General features: G+C 35.2%; 1 protein-coding gene across 2 annotated transcripts in view; it reads right to left on the bottom strand.

The window, feature by feature from the left end:
- LOC118186905 (glutamate-gated chloride channel-like) overlaps positions 1–14627 on the bottom strand; it is a 91482-nt gene that overhangs the window by 17599 nt on the left and 59256 nt on the right. For both annotated transcript variants that reach the window (XM_085810188.1, XM_035357081.2), the window contains one exon: positions 10241–10323. In XM_085810188.1, coding sequence (XP_085666314.1) covers positions 10241–10323 — 83 coding nt within the window. The remainder of the gene's footprint in view (positions 1–10240; positions 10324–14627) is intronic.

The raw sequence follows: 14627 nt of genomic DNA, 5'->3' as shown, positions 1-14627 counted from the left end.
CTCAGCCCAAAATCTATGAGGTTTTTTCTCAAGTGCACAGCTGCAGCAAACTCCCAATTTAACGAAAATTCTATCCGGGCATCCCATTCAACATGAAAAACTCATCGGCATTTAAAATCTACAAAAAGAAAAGTTTATAACTGGGTCAGGTGGACTCTGCGCAAATTCTCGGATATGAATGGAAATTTGCGTTTCTCAACAGCGACTGTGAGCGAGAATCTTATCGCAAAAAAATCTCGAGATTTACAGAAACATTTTAAATGCAGTTCTTTAGAATTTTTATTCCCGATTTTCGAATAAACTCGAGAATTTACGATGACCTACACCATACTTGGAACTTCATTTTTTTTCTTATTAAGACAGGTCTTTTTTTAACTACACAATCTTTTTATTCTCGAATCTCTAGAAATAAATTCATTCTTATTTTAGTATATCCAAATTACGAAGAAACAAAATTTATGAGAAAGCACAGTCACTATTTCTTAGGCCCTCAGTGTTAGGAAGTCACTGACAAGGAATTATTTTTTAACAGGAATATTAAAGCCTATAAGTGGTGAAAATAAAATGATTCATAAAAAAAGGCATCATGTGTAACACAAGAAAGTTTGCTTTCAACTCAACTAAAAAAGATAATTCTGTGTATTTTTCGAGTTGTAGACTTAATTACGAATACTGCCTGGGTTGCTTCCAGAAAATTCAAACCATCCCGAATAAGCTGTATACTGAACAACTGGCCAGGCTAAATTAATTTTTTATGAAAAAAGACCTGCATTAATTAAAATAATCCTCGTGCTTTTACATGAACTCCCATGAAAATGCTACTAAATATGAAAATGGTACAAAAAATGACTTATCGAACATACGCTCTTGGACCTGTATTATTAAATTTCTATCCTTTTGAAGTCTTGTAAGGATCTTAAGTTTTACTAACGTTTATTTTATTTTAAATCTTTACTATCACTTCTTATTTTCTACTTCCGGCCAGAATTATAAGCATTAAAGTATTTATGCAAAATTTGTCTGGCTAACGCCAAGTATTTTAAGTTGTGGCTTTTTGCCAAGCGAGAGAGAGGAAGCAGTTAGTCGAAGCAGGCCGCTTACCTTAGAAGTTTACTCAGTTGCTGGTTGCCTTCCAGGCTAGAGGTTTTAATCCTCTTGATAATTTTTAAACGTATTGTAGTGTTCACAGTTCTCTGTACTACATACGGCTTCCTGTTAATATAAGGCCAATCTTCCACGTTTATTATTTTAAAGTTAAATTAGAGTTTAGTTTTATTTTTATACTTTTACGTTTTGACCCCAAGTAGCAGGTCTGTGTATTTCCGAAGTACGGAAGTTATTGTAAATAGAGAAAAATAAAGGGTTTTGTATACCCTTCTTGTGTATCCTGTCTACTTCCCACAATTGTTGAACATAGCTTTAGTAAGCTCTCTGTTCCGAGTCAGGTCCTTGCATGTTCCCGAAGAAGGTTAGACGGAACATTGAACCTGATAGTGGCGCCCAACGAAGAAGAATAACCATGGCCGAGTTTCAAGAAGAACCTGTGCTGCCTGCAGAAGCGGCTCAGAATCCAGAAATGCCAGCTGCCGCCCTGGAAGGATTTGGTTACATCGTCCAGACCATGCGCGCTTCGATGAAACCAGAAGCAACATTTAATGGAAATTCACCGGTAACCAGTTTTTTGGAAAAATTGGATGACCACTTCATGCTCTACCCCGTGCATGAATTTCAAAACGTTACCTTAGCTACCAGCGCTTTGAGGGGCCAAGCGCTTAACTGGTTCAAATGTATAGGCAGAAGTCTCTTGGGTCAAGCAGGAAGTCCCACCTATACTTACGAGAATTCCAAGACTGCCCTGCTAAAAGCTTTCCCTGTGGTAAGGGATCGTGCGAAATTAGAAACGGAACTTTTCAGTATATATCAGCAAAAAATCGAAAATCTCTCAAGCTTTATTTTAAGAAAAATTCACGTCTTCAAACTCTTGTATGGAAACCGTCCGGATCCTGAAATAATTCAAGTGATTCTGCCGAGGTTACTGCCCCAAGTGCAAGACTTTATTGAATTAAGAAATCCGACTACACTGGAAAAGTTATTTGAGCTGGCAATCCAGTTTGAAAGTAGAAGAACGGCGGACGTTGAAAGAAGACGCCAATATCAACAGCGAAACCAATTTGGTGCGCCAAGACTACAGCAAACTCAAGCACACGGCTACGGAAGCAAAGCGAATCAGTGGGCAAGGAAACCCGAGCATTCAAAAACAGCCGGCGAACGTCGACAGTTCAATAGCAATCCAGGAAAAAAGTCTCAAGTCCAGTGGAAAAAGAAGGAAAGCACGGAAATGAAAAATAATTTAAACTAAAACGGATTTCTGCTGACGAGAGGGTGCGGAAATCCGAAGGCCAAGAAAACCCCTCTTCCTTCAAGTTAAATACAGTAATGGTGAAAAATTTGACTCTTCCGAAGATTGAAGTGTTGGTGAATAATATCCCAGCCACCGCACTCCTGGATACAGGCGCGCAGTGTTCCTGTGTGGCAGAAGAATTTTTTAGGAAGTATTTTCGCAAATACCGCATATATAATTCGGATAATACGACAGTGTTAGCGGCGCAAGGAGAAAAATGTAAGTGTATAGGTAAAGTACCGCTGTATGTCCGTATCAAGGACGAACAAGTACAGGTGATGTTTTTTATAGTAAAGAATCTGCAAGCACATATAATTTTAGGAATAGATTTTCCTTCAGAAGCACAAGCAACGCTGGATTTTAATGAAGCGTCCCTTAAGCTGACGATGAAACCAGTTCGTGCAGAAAAGGCTGAACCGCCGATGTTAAATCTTGACCACTTGCCTAATGACGAGCAAGGAAGAATCCGACAAGTGGTAAGTGAATTTGCTTCGCTATTTAGTGATATTCCAGGATTTACTCAGGTTACTAACCATAGTATTGATACCGGAGATTCAATGCCAGTTCGCCACAAAGCATACCGGTATGATAAGAATAAAGAAAAAATTATAGAATGGCATATCACCGATATGCTACGTAAAAAGATCATAACGCCCATCTCAAGTAGTTATGCTAGCCCGGTGGTTTTATGTAAGAAAAATAATGACTATCCTTTGACACATCCAAAAAGGTGGAGATTCGCAATCGATTACCGTAAATTAAACTCCATAACTAAATATCCGGTATATCCGTTACCTATAATTGAAGAAATTCTAAGGAACATAACATCCACCAAATATATGACGACTTTAGACTTGACGACTGGTTATTTTCAAATAGGAGTTAGGCCTGAGGACGTGCCTAAGACTGCTTTTATAACCAAGTCTGTCACTTATGCATTTTTGCGTATGCCGTTTGGCCTTTCAGGGGCGCCGGCAATATTTCAGTGATGTATGGACATTGTGTTAAGACCTGTTCTTGGAAAGTCCCCATTTATCTATTTAGACGATATCATTATTACTAGTGATAATCTCGACCAACATGTACAGGATTTAAGACAGGTGTTTTCTTTATTAAATGAGGCCGGTCTAAAAGTTAATGTCGAAAAGTGCAAATTTGAAGCCACTGAATTAAAATATTTAGGTTACAAAATATCTCAGAAAGGAATAGAGACAGACGAATCAAAAATAATTGCTGTACAAAAGTATCCGACTCCAAACACGGCGAAGAAGTTCTCTTCTTTTCTAGGACTTTGTTCATATTATAGGTACTTTATAAAAGATTTTGCAGCTATCACTGAGCCATTGTTAAAATTAAAAAGGAAAAAGGCAAGATTCTCGTGGACGGCCGAAGCCAATAGTTCTTTCGAAAAATTAAAACAAGCATTAACGCAAGCCCCTGTGTTGAAATTTCCTGAAAAGGATGAGAATTTAGGAATTTCAGCGGATGCTTCGGATTATGCGGTAGGAGCGGTACTTTCGCAAAATCAGCAGCCCGTGGCATTTTTTAGCCGAACTTTAAATCAAACACAAAGAAACTATTCCGCGACCGAGAGAGAGGCACTTGCAGTTCTGTTAGCAGTGCAAAAGTTCCGAGTCTATTTTGGAAAGGCGCCAATAACAGTGTACTCTGATCATGCGGCGGTAACTAGATTGTACTCAGGGAAAAACTTATCCCCAAGGTTAATAAGATGGGCACTCAAGCTACAAGAATATAATCTGGTAATCAAACATACCCCCGGAAAGGAAAATATCGTAGCAGATGCCCTATCAAGAATTAAAATAGATGAACAAGGTAATACAGTAAAGGTGGCAATGCTCACAGCATGTACAATAAATTCCCGAGAAACTGTAATAACCGAACTGGGTAAGGATCCTGAGTTTGGAAGCATTTATGAGTATTTAAAGGATCCTGAAAATTTTAGCCACCAATATATTGTGGCGATAAGAAATAGGGCGGCCCATTACGAACTAATAGATGGTCTATTATTCTATACAAAAACTACGAATTCCAACAACGAATTTCGACCTGTTATCCCAGCTAGTCTTAGATTAAATATCCTGCAGGAGCTCCATGACAGCCCTTTAGCTTCTCATGCTGGTATTCGAAAAACTATCCAACGCGTACGCGAGGCAGTCTATTTTCCTGAACTGCAAAAGTTAACAAGGCCTATGTCCAGTCCTGCCCAACATGTCAAGCAGTTAATTATATTAATTTCCGCCCGGCCGGGTTTCTAAATAGTATTAAATCCGAATTTCCAAATGAAATAATTGGCATAGATTTCTTGGGCCCTTTCCCAAAACGTCAGTTAAATAAAAGTCGCTATCTCCTTGTTATGGTTGATTATTATAGTAAGTGGACCGAAATTGTTCCCTTAAAACGAGCCTCCGCGAAATTAGCTACTGATTCTATTTTAAATAAATATATTTTAAAATACTGGGCGCCCCTAAAAGTTATATCGGATAATGGTCCTCAATTTGTAAGTAATGTATTTGAAGACATGTGCCAAAAACTGGGCATACGTCATTTAAAAATGCTCCCGTATCGGCCGCAATCAAATATAGCGGAACGGGTCAATAGAAATATAGTGAAAATTATCCGTAGTTATGTTAACAATTTTCATAAAAGCTGGGATAACTATGTCAATGAATTTGCTTTCGCCCTTAGGACCGCAAAATATGATACAACGGGCAAAACTCCTGCTGAGTTATTTTTAGGCAGAAAGATTATAACGCCGTTAGATAAATTATTTTATGTGCAACAAAGAGCCCAAGAATTTAAAATGGGTGATATAGAAAAACTAATTAAGGAAGCAAAGAAGAATACTGAAGTAACACAGAGAAAACAGAAACTCTATTATGACTTGAAACGACGGGGAGTAACTTATAAAGTAGGGGATGAAGTTTTAAAAATTAAGCATTCACTTTCTTCAGCACCAGAAGATAAAACTGGCAAATTTTTTCCACGATTTGAAGGACCATATGTCATAGAAAAAATAACTCACGCTGTAGTAGTGTTAAAAGCTAGAAATGGTGAAACCTGCTCCGCAAACATTGATCAAATCAAACCCTACTATGATCGTAATAAAATGAAAATTTTCCAAGATCTTTTGCAGGATCCGGCACGGCAGACACCGCAGGCACAGGCTCCAGAGGTGGAAAAACGACAAGTACAAGGGCAAGCCATTAAGAGGCAGGAGCAAGTGAAAAGAAAGTTTCCCCGCGGAAAAATTGAAGGTAGCAAGAAAAAGAAGCCGTTCCACCGTCCAGAAAAGAGAATTCACGAACACCCCCAGAATGAAGAAGGGAGAAGGACGACGTATGCAAAGAGAACCAGGAGAAATGACGGCAACTATAACCCGGCTCTAAAACGGAAGATCTACTCATCCGACAGGACTCTCCGCAGCAAATGTCGCCGAACTGCGGAAGGGCCATCAGCAGCGGAGGAAAAGTTACAAGGAAAATTTGAACGGCCAGCAACGAGGTCCAAGCAGGAACACGAAAGAAGTTTCCCGGTTCCGCCAAGACCAGCTGCCATCAAACGACCAAGACCACAGGCAGAAGCGAAAAAGAAGGTATTCAAGGGTGACCGAACTGGTGAAAAAAGGAAGCTTCTAGAGGAAGGCACTGAAGGGCGAGCCCGTACAAGAAGGAGGATAAATCAAACAACTATCTGCACTACCTTTAAGGACTGGGCCCAGAAAAGAATGGCCGAATATCACAAAGATAAGTAAAATTTTATGTTACTTTGCAAACTTAAGTTAATCTTTCATTCTTACTGTAAGTGGCAGATTTCAAGAAGTTTTACCTCATGCGAGGTCTACCTTTATCGCCAAAAGGGCGAGAAATGAGTTATTATGTTTTTCAATTACTCGCGCGTAAAACTAAAGTTGATGTATAATAACGTTGTGTAAAGACTTAAATATAGTAAAACGTTATTGTATAAATATTATTTAAAACATTCTGGCAAGAAAGAAGTTTTAGTCTGAAAGACTTTTTGAAATGTATTATTTCAATGTAGAAAGAATTGGCACTTGCTTTGAAAAGAATAGAAGTTAACAATGTATTACTAATGTATGTTTTCAAATGTATAAAATTAACGGCATGTTAATATGTTCTTATATACAATGTGAACTGTTATTTTAAATGTTAAGAAATATCGTGATATGGTAAAAGTGAAAGTAATGTTAAAATTTTTTTTATTCGTGTGACTGTAAAAAGACTAAATCATGGTGAATATGTGTTAAAGGTTGAATGATGTAGTTAGGCTCTCTGAAGCTACACTTCAGAGTTAGCCACTTTCAGAATAGTACCTCAGGGTTTAGAGTTGAAATTAGGGTGTGTTACGAGGTCTTGGTATGTTGAATTTTTAACACGTTAGTGTTTTGATTGTAGGAGGAAGTGTTGAACACATAGACATAAACACATTCGTGTTTGGTGTTTTTTTACAACACATGTCAGAGAGCACGGGGAGAGATAACTAAAATAGTTATGAATGAAATAAGAATGTTAATAGAAATATAATTATACATGTTACTTGCCATTTCATTGTGTAACATTTCATTAAACTAGTTTTCCTTCCAGATCTCTGGAAGGAACCAGATTTGAATAAAAGCTCCTGTTTAGATGCAGTACAGATGAAAAAATTGTGTATCCTGGGAGCTGCTATTGTAAAAACAAATTTCTTTCTTTTAAATTTCTAGTTTCTAGCGAAAAATGTTTGTAAAAGATTGGCCTCGCGTTAGATTCTAGAGCTAAAAGTTTTCAACAAGGTCGTTTTAGACCTCAGTTTCAAACTAATTAACTCTGGCGGGAACTATGTAAGGATCTTAAGTTTTACTAACGTTTATTTTATTTTAAATCTTTACTATCACTTCTTATTTTCTACTTCCGGCCAGAATTATAAGCATTAAAGTATTTATGCAAAGTTTGTCTGGCTAACGCCAAGTATTTTAAGTTGTGGCTTTTTGCCAAGCGAGAGAGAGGAAGCAGTTAGTCGAAGCAGGCCGCTTACCTTAGAAGTTTACTCAGTTGCTGGTTGCCTTCCAGGCTAGAGGTTTTAATCCTCTTGATAATTTTTAAACGTATTGTAGTGTTCACAGTTCTCTGTACTACATACGGCTTCCTGTTAATATAAGGCCAATCTTCCACGTTTATTATTTTAAAGTTAAATTAGAGTTTAGTTTTATTTTTATACTTTTACGTTTTGACCTCAAGTAGCAGGTCTGTGTATTTCCGAAGTACGGAAGTTATTGTAAATAGAGAAAAATAAAGGGTTTTGTATACCCTTCTTGTGTATCCTGTCTACTTCCCACAATTGTTGAACATAGCTTTAGTAAGCTCTCTGTTCCGAGTCAGGTCCTTGCATGTTCCCGAAGAAGGTTAGACGGAACATTGAACCTGATAGCCTTTGGGACATTTTAATAGTTTTTTATTCCCAGAATATGATATCTAAAGAGAATTTTATTCATTTGTTGGACAAAGATGCAAGAGTTTTAAAACTCGGGGCACGGATAGTTTAAAATTAATATCAAATTGCAGTTAACACTGACAAATACACTGTTATCTGTAGCTTAAATCTCGATGTGTTTTTGCGTTCTTTTAAAATATGCTTTAAAAATTCGCATTAATTATACAATTATCCTATAATAACAGAGTAAAAGACTAACATAGTAACAAAAAAAAGGGACTGCTATGGGAAAACTAGTGATAAAATAATCGAGTTAACCAGAAATTCTTTAACTGAGCCACGTATTAACAATAAGAATTTCATTGGTGTACATTTTTTTGGTGTTAAGTAAGGAATTGCACAGCATGAAACTGGCGCGAAATTTTATTTTTCTCCAAATCTGAAATCAAGTGTTAGATAAAAAAAATTGTATTAAGAAGCAATTTTTTCCAAACTATCGTTTTAGTATTGACTGCAACTACTGACGGTAACTGCTGAGCAAGATTATTGTGGATTAGTATAAACGCAATTTTTTAAAATAGCATCTGGTAAGCTATCCATATAGTTTTATTAACCAGTTACTTTATGTTAATTAGCTTTGCTGTCTTTCTCATTTTCCATTTCCTTGCCAGAATGCTAATTTCTAGTTCGCGCGTATTCAGATGAGGTAGAAAGATATAATATTTAAAGGAATGTTTTAGATGATAGAATCAGAGCTTGTTTCGACTGCTGAAGGCCACGTTTGCTACTTGATTCTCTTGTGAGCAGTTTACTTGTCGCATTGAGCTATTCTCGTCATTACGCTTGACATGCTGATATTAGGTTTTTGAGCCAACCTGCGAGCATTTTGTCTGTGTAGCCTTTTGGCTAACTTCCGAGTAGCTTAGTTTTAGTTTCAGTTCTCTTAATTTTTGAGTTACGCCATAAATGCTGGCTAGTAAGCCTGAACTGGGCCTTCTGTTAATCTCTTATATGAGTTAAAAATAATTTTTTACATTCTTCCCATGTTTCTGTTGTAATTTTAAAAACATAGTGTAAGTCACTTAAGTCTTAAGAGTTCTCGTTGTTTATGTTACCAAGAGACGAACGAGACTCTACAGTCTTTATCAAATAAAGGAAAACTTTTGAACAGTTTTATATATGCTTACATTAAGGAAATTTTTATGAATATTTTATGACCTTATACCTTTACTTACACTAAGGTCATATTTATTTTTAATCATCAAAACAAGGAAGTTATCCGAATCAAAAAGACAAAATTATTTATAAAAATATATTTATTAGTTTGCGAAAGCATGTGCAGCTTGGCTTACTTTTGAAATGCGCAGGCATTAAAATAACTACTCAAATTCTTTAACTTTTTACAAGACAGTAGACAGGTTTTTAAGTGATACATTGGTACCACTAGTTTGCTGAAAGTTCTAATAAAGTCCGCCAATGTTCTGTCTTAAAAAATCCATTATACCCAGTAGAGAGTTTCTGAAGTAGCGGCGAATTCTAAAATTAGCTCTGCTGAAATTTGGAGGTTTCTCATCTTAAGACATAGTATACGTACACTCTTTTATAATGTCTTGTATGTTTCGCTGTTATAAACTGAGCTCGAATTTAGAAAGCTGTTTAGTGAATAAGTCTTAAAGTACTCTAAAGTCAGGAGAAAGTGTAAAGGACCCTTTAACACAAATCAGGTTCGCAGACGGCACCAACTCGAGCTAACAAAAACCAACACTTTTGGCTTAACTCAAAAAGTAATGAATAACAATTTAAATTATAATAATTCAAATTAAGTTTAGCCTAACGGCTTCGTTAATTACTGCGCAAGCGGCTCTGACTCAAAAATTCGATGTAAACAAACCTGATGGCAAGAATAGCTCAACGCCATAGAGTCTAACCGCTAGAAAATCAAAGATAGAAACACGGCCTACAGACAGGCAGAACATGCTCTGATTTCATCTTCTGAAAACTTCTCTTAATACTAACTTTTTCCTACCTCATTTGAATATACGCGCGCTAATCGGTTTGCATTCTTTCAAGAATGTGTTAGTTGAAAGCAAGAGCCATAGGACAGCTTCTTCAACATAAAATAACTCTTAAGTTAATTAAATAAATCCCCGCAGTTTCTTTTAATCCGAAAATGGATTTGGCGGCCCTTTGTGAGGCCGAGATCCACCCAGAACATTATGTTCCTAACATCAGAACAGAAGGCGGAGCACAATTCCATTCTTTTAAAATGAAATTTTAGTAAAACAAACAGTTTTTAATGAACAAAGCTAACAAATTTTAATCAAGAGAAAGATTTTTAAAAATACATTTTGCAAGCATTACAGATTTTGTGAGTGTTACTAAAATACTTACAGCTTTCCAGTTCAAAAGAACAAATTTGGCGATCAAATGGAAAGTACTTGAAATCCATCGGGCAGTACATTTTTAACTTTAGTCTGAAAAAGAAGTAAAATTAATATCAAGAAAAAGGAATAAACTAAATATAATTAAATTTTAATATTGAATAATAATACGCAACATTAGCTTTCTAATTAGTACTAATGAGGATCTCTGTTTAGTTTTGTGCGATAGGTTGTTTGCTTGCTTTAAGATGGCATTTCATGGATGTTAGAAATAATCAGACAAGAGTATACAACCATTCACGACATAGTAATATAATTTCGAAAGCAGTACGTGCAAGAAGGACAACTGATGAAATATGTTTACGAGTGCATTGATGTCAAAAGTTAATAAAATAAACGCAAACTACATAGTGTCTCAAAAACCTATTATATCCATTTGAATTCAAGATATAACAAATCTCCAAGAAAGAGTAAGATAATTGCGAATGTGTCCACTCTCGACAACCATACAGGTCTTAACAATAAGCTGTCATGCCACTGACTAGATTGTTAAGAAATAAAAATTTAAAAAAAAATCTGAAAGGTTTCAGATTTAAAATTACGTCCGAAGGGGCGTTTTCTTAACGTGTTGTGTGTTACCTTTATTTATTAAATATCATGTTCTTTGCCCTTAAACCATAAAATTCAGTTCAACAGCAATAACGCAAAACAATTTTAAACTGACGCGCTGGAGATAAAAATGTTTTTCCTGTACAACGTTGCCATTGCTCGCTTTGAAATCCTTAAGGGGACAAACGACATAAAAATTTTCGAATTTTCAATTTTGCGCTAGAAAAATAAAGTAGACTCAGACGATTCCAAAAATATATAATTTATGCATGTTTCGAAATTTTAAAAGGGCGAAATCTCTCGTTTAAAATGTAAACAAGCACTGGCACGCCCACAAGTTTAAAGGGACAGATGTTTTATCGTTGTTTATTATCACTTGCACATACAGATGTTTTAGCAGTTTTTATTACTTCCTTGGTCAGAATATGATTCTATGAAAGACATTTGGCAACACGTTTTTAAATTGGCTTATTCACTAAGCTGTGTAGTGGATAATTGTCGAATTTCGTATTTACAACTTGGCTTTGTTTAATTTGTGTTTCGCTATTCTTTTCGTTCTTTTTCATTTAAATTCGTGCTTTCTGTGTTTATTTTTGATTGTTTTATTGTGTTATGTTAGTGAATAAAAGTTTTAAATAAGGAAATGCCGAGAAAAAAATCATTCGGGAAGAGAAAATGTATCGGAAATCAACATACATATGTGAAAGATGTTACCCATAATGTAAGTAAGTCTCCCCTAAATATGAGTGCATCTGAGTACAAAATCGGCATAGTTAATGGCGAAGATGAGTTCTTAGAGTCTCAGAAGAGTAGAAACTTTATAATTGAAACAGAAACATTATTGCATTTATTGAAGGCATTTGCAAAATGTAAGAAGTGTGGGAAATATGATTCTTTTGATGTGATAGACCAAAGTAATTCCCGCAGAGGACTTGCAGTAAGTTTACTGTATTTGTGTACTGCATGTGGTTATTCTACGAGTAGTATGACATCTAAAAAATCTAAAAGATGCTGCGATGTTAATTTACGCCTTACTTATGCAATGCGTTGCATTGGTAAAGGGAAGAAAGCTGCAGAGACATTCTGCGCTGTTATGAACTTACCCCCTCCGCCAAGTGACTTTCAGAAGTATAACAAAATTTTGTTACCTGTATTATCAGAAATTGCTGAAGAATCCATGTTGAAAGCTGTAAAAGAAACAGTTGCAGATAACAGTGGAAATGCTGACATAAAAGTGGAAATGCTGTGTTTAGAAGTCTGTCTGACAAAAAGCTGCTGTCAAAGTGCTTACACGGACGAACTCAAAACCCCAAATGAAAGTTTTAATAATTGCATCTGGATACGCATACCAAAAACTGTTTTTGTGAGTATTATCACCTTAAAATTGGGTTTGTTCGATGCCATAATATGTTTTAATGATGGTGTACAAAGCCGGAGTAAAGTAATGGAATTATTAGGAATGCAACCAAGGTTTTATATGGTAAAGAGTCTGAGAAAAATAGATTGTCTTAGAATTCGTGAGGGCCAGCTCGCTTACCAAAAGCTTTCTAAAATGGCCAGAAAGAAAAATAAATTTATAAAACAAAAACAGTTTGATGTAGAAATGTCAATTCAAGATGATTATGGTGCAGGAAAATATTAAAATGATATTTTTTTATAAATTATTAGTTTTTAAATATTTTTTTTCGTTTTTCTCAAAATGTGTTTTTCTTAACTTTCGGTACATTTTTCTTGAAAACTATTCGACCTGGAAGGTGCCAATTTTCCATAGTTGTTTATCATTACTATTTCTTTGAAACTATGCAGGATATAAAATTTACGAGCATTAGTATTGGATATATTAATAATTTAATACTAATTTTTTTGTGATTTTTCAAAGCATTTTACTAATCTATTTTTAATATTTTTTCTTTTTAAGTAAAATGTAAAATACTGCTTATTATTCTTAAATGATATATTTTTAACTACCATGCACGATTTGAGGACGATTGGTGCAGTACTTTTTAAGAAAAGTGTACCGAACTAGCACATTGTCCGATGAGATTCGTCAAAGGTAAGTGAAATTAAACAACTGGTTTTTAAAAATATTAGGCATTTAATATATATTTTATGTGTTTTCTGTAATCTGTAATCTATGCATTTTAAATGAAAAAAAGAATCATGTGTATAAGTTTATTTTGAGAAAAGTTATATCTTAATAACTTTCGTCTCGAAATAGTTGCATTTTGCCAGTCGACATGTCACATGTCCCCTTAAGTTTGTTAATCAGAAATTCGTTAAGGTTTTACAGAATATGAAATCGATAACAAAACAAATTCCAAATTTCAAATTTGGGCTTCCAGATACCCATATTCGCAGGATGATTACGTTATTCAAAATTGGGACGCTGTAGGTACTGCTATTTTATCACAATGCGAGAAACATACATACATTTATGAAGATTCTTCATTATTTAATTTCTTCAAATATAATGCAGGGCGATAGTATTTGGTAGCAACGATATGAAAAGTGGTACAGCCTTTTAAAGTTTTCAAGGAAAAGTCGCAAAACGAAAGCAATAGTCCTTCAGGGACAAAGCCCCTTTGGACTAATAAGTATTGATCAGAAATGAAAATAAATGGTGTTGATAAGTCTCAGTCGTCCATTACATAGTATTTTAAATTCATGGTGTTCTTACATATCACTGTCTCTGTCTCCGTTACCTCATTTTCCTCCCATTCTCTAGGGCTGAGGTTTATCTAACTAATCTTTCGACTCAGCAAATATCATCCTTTGCGAATGTATTTCGATTTGCATGCGGAAATGATAATCATAGCATTACAAAAGAGGGTTTTTCTCTGAGAATTAAGGAGAAAGCCCACCACTCGTCACTTAAAAAAGTTGCATCAGATTGGTCCATTTTAACCACGTTATCTAGTGATGTTACATATTACCAAGCTCTTGAAGCTGTCTTTGCACTAAGCGTATCAGTTTTATGGAGACCAGTAGCCATCAGGCTATCTCCGCTTGATAGTGGCTTTTCTGAGTCTTTCCGACAATCATTCCCTTAGTCCATCATCGAAATAATTATGTCGAACTATGATTTATCTAATCAGAGCTCTTATCCTTATACACAAAAAAAAGCTTACTCGTAAAAATATCCCTTTGGAATTTATTTCGTAAATTTCAAGGTTTCACTGTTTTCTTATCAAAGGAAATACCCGAACTATATTCATAATCAAAACTTTATAACATCTAGATTTTAGGATATTTTTATTAGTAGGTAATTCATATTAGTATTTCAAAAAAAGCGTTTGTTACCTTAGGTTTGGACATTTTATTACCTGTAAAGGTATTTCTGTAATTATATCTTTGTGCACAGGTATCTTGTCGCTTTGTAATTATATCTCTGTCACTCGAATTTGAAAGAATAGTAATTATAAGTAAAACTTCCGACACATACAAGACTGAAGGCCATATTTAGCTTTTGTAAACTACGAAAATCGTTTTTGTTTTGATGTTGATTTGGTAACACAGTAATTTGGTTAAGAGTAATTTGGTTATTCTTATTTTGGCGTTAATTTTGGTAATAAAGTGGCAGAAAGCATTTCCTTGAAATGCGTCTAGCCTCCTATTTTACTGAAATCAATGCCAAAATCAAACAAAAATTTTCAGTCTAGCAAAATTGGTACAACAATTGTTACATAACTTATTCAAAGAAACTGAATAACTTTAAAAAAAATATATTACGTCCCTATTTAAATCGAATTCAAGATAACAGGGAATTAATTTGCAGCTTCTGTTCCTGT

Source organism: Stegodyphus dumicola, chromosome X2, assembly GCF_044657685.1.
Source record: "Stegodyphus dumicola isolate Sdum_Otavi_A_Nest chromosome X2, ASM4465768v1".
In the NCBI taxonomy this organism is placed as follows: Eukaryota; Metazoa; Arthropoda; class Arachnida; order Araneae; family Eresidae; genus Stegodyphus; species Stegodyphus dumicola.
Note: the sequence above shows the minus strand (reverse complement) of the source record. Positions and strands in the feature narration are given on the sequence as shown.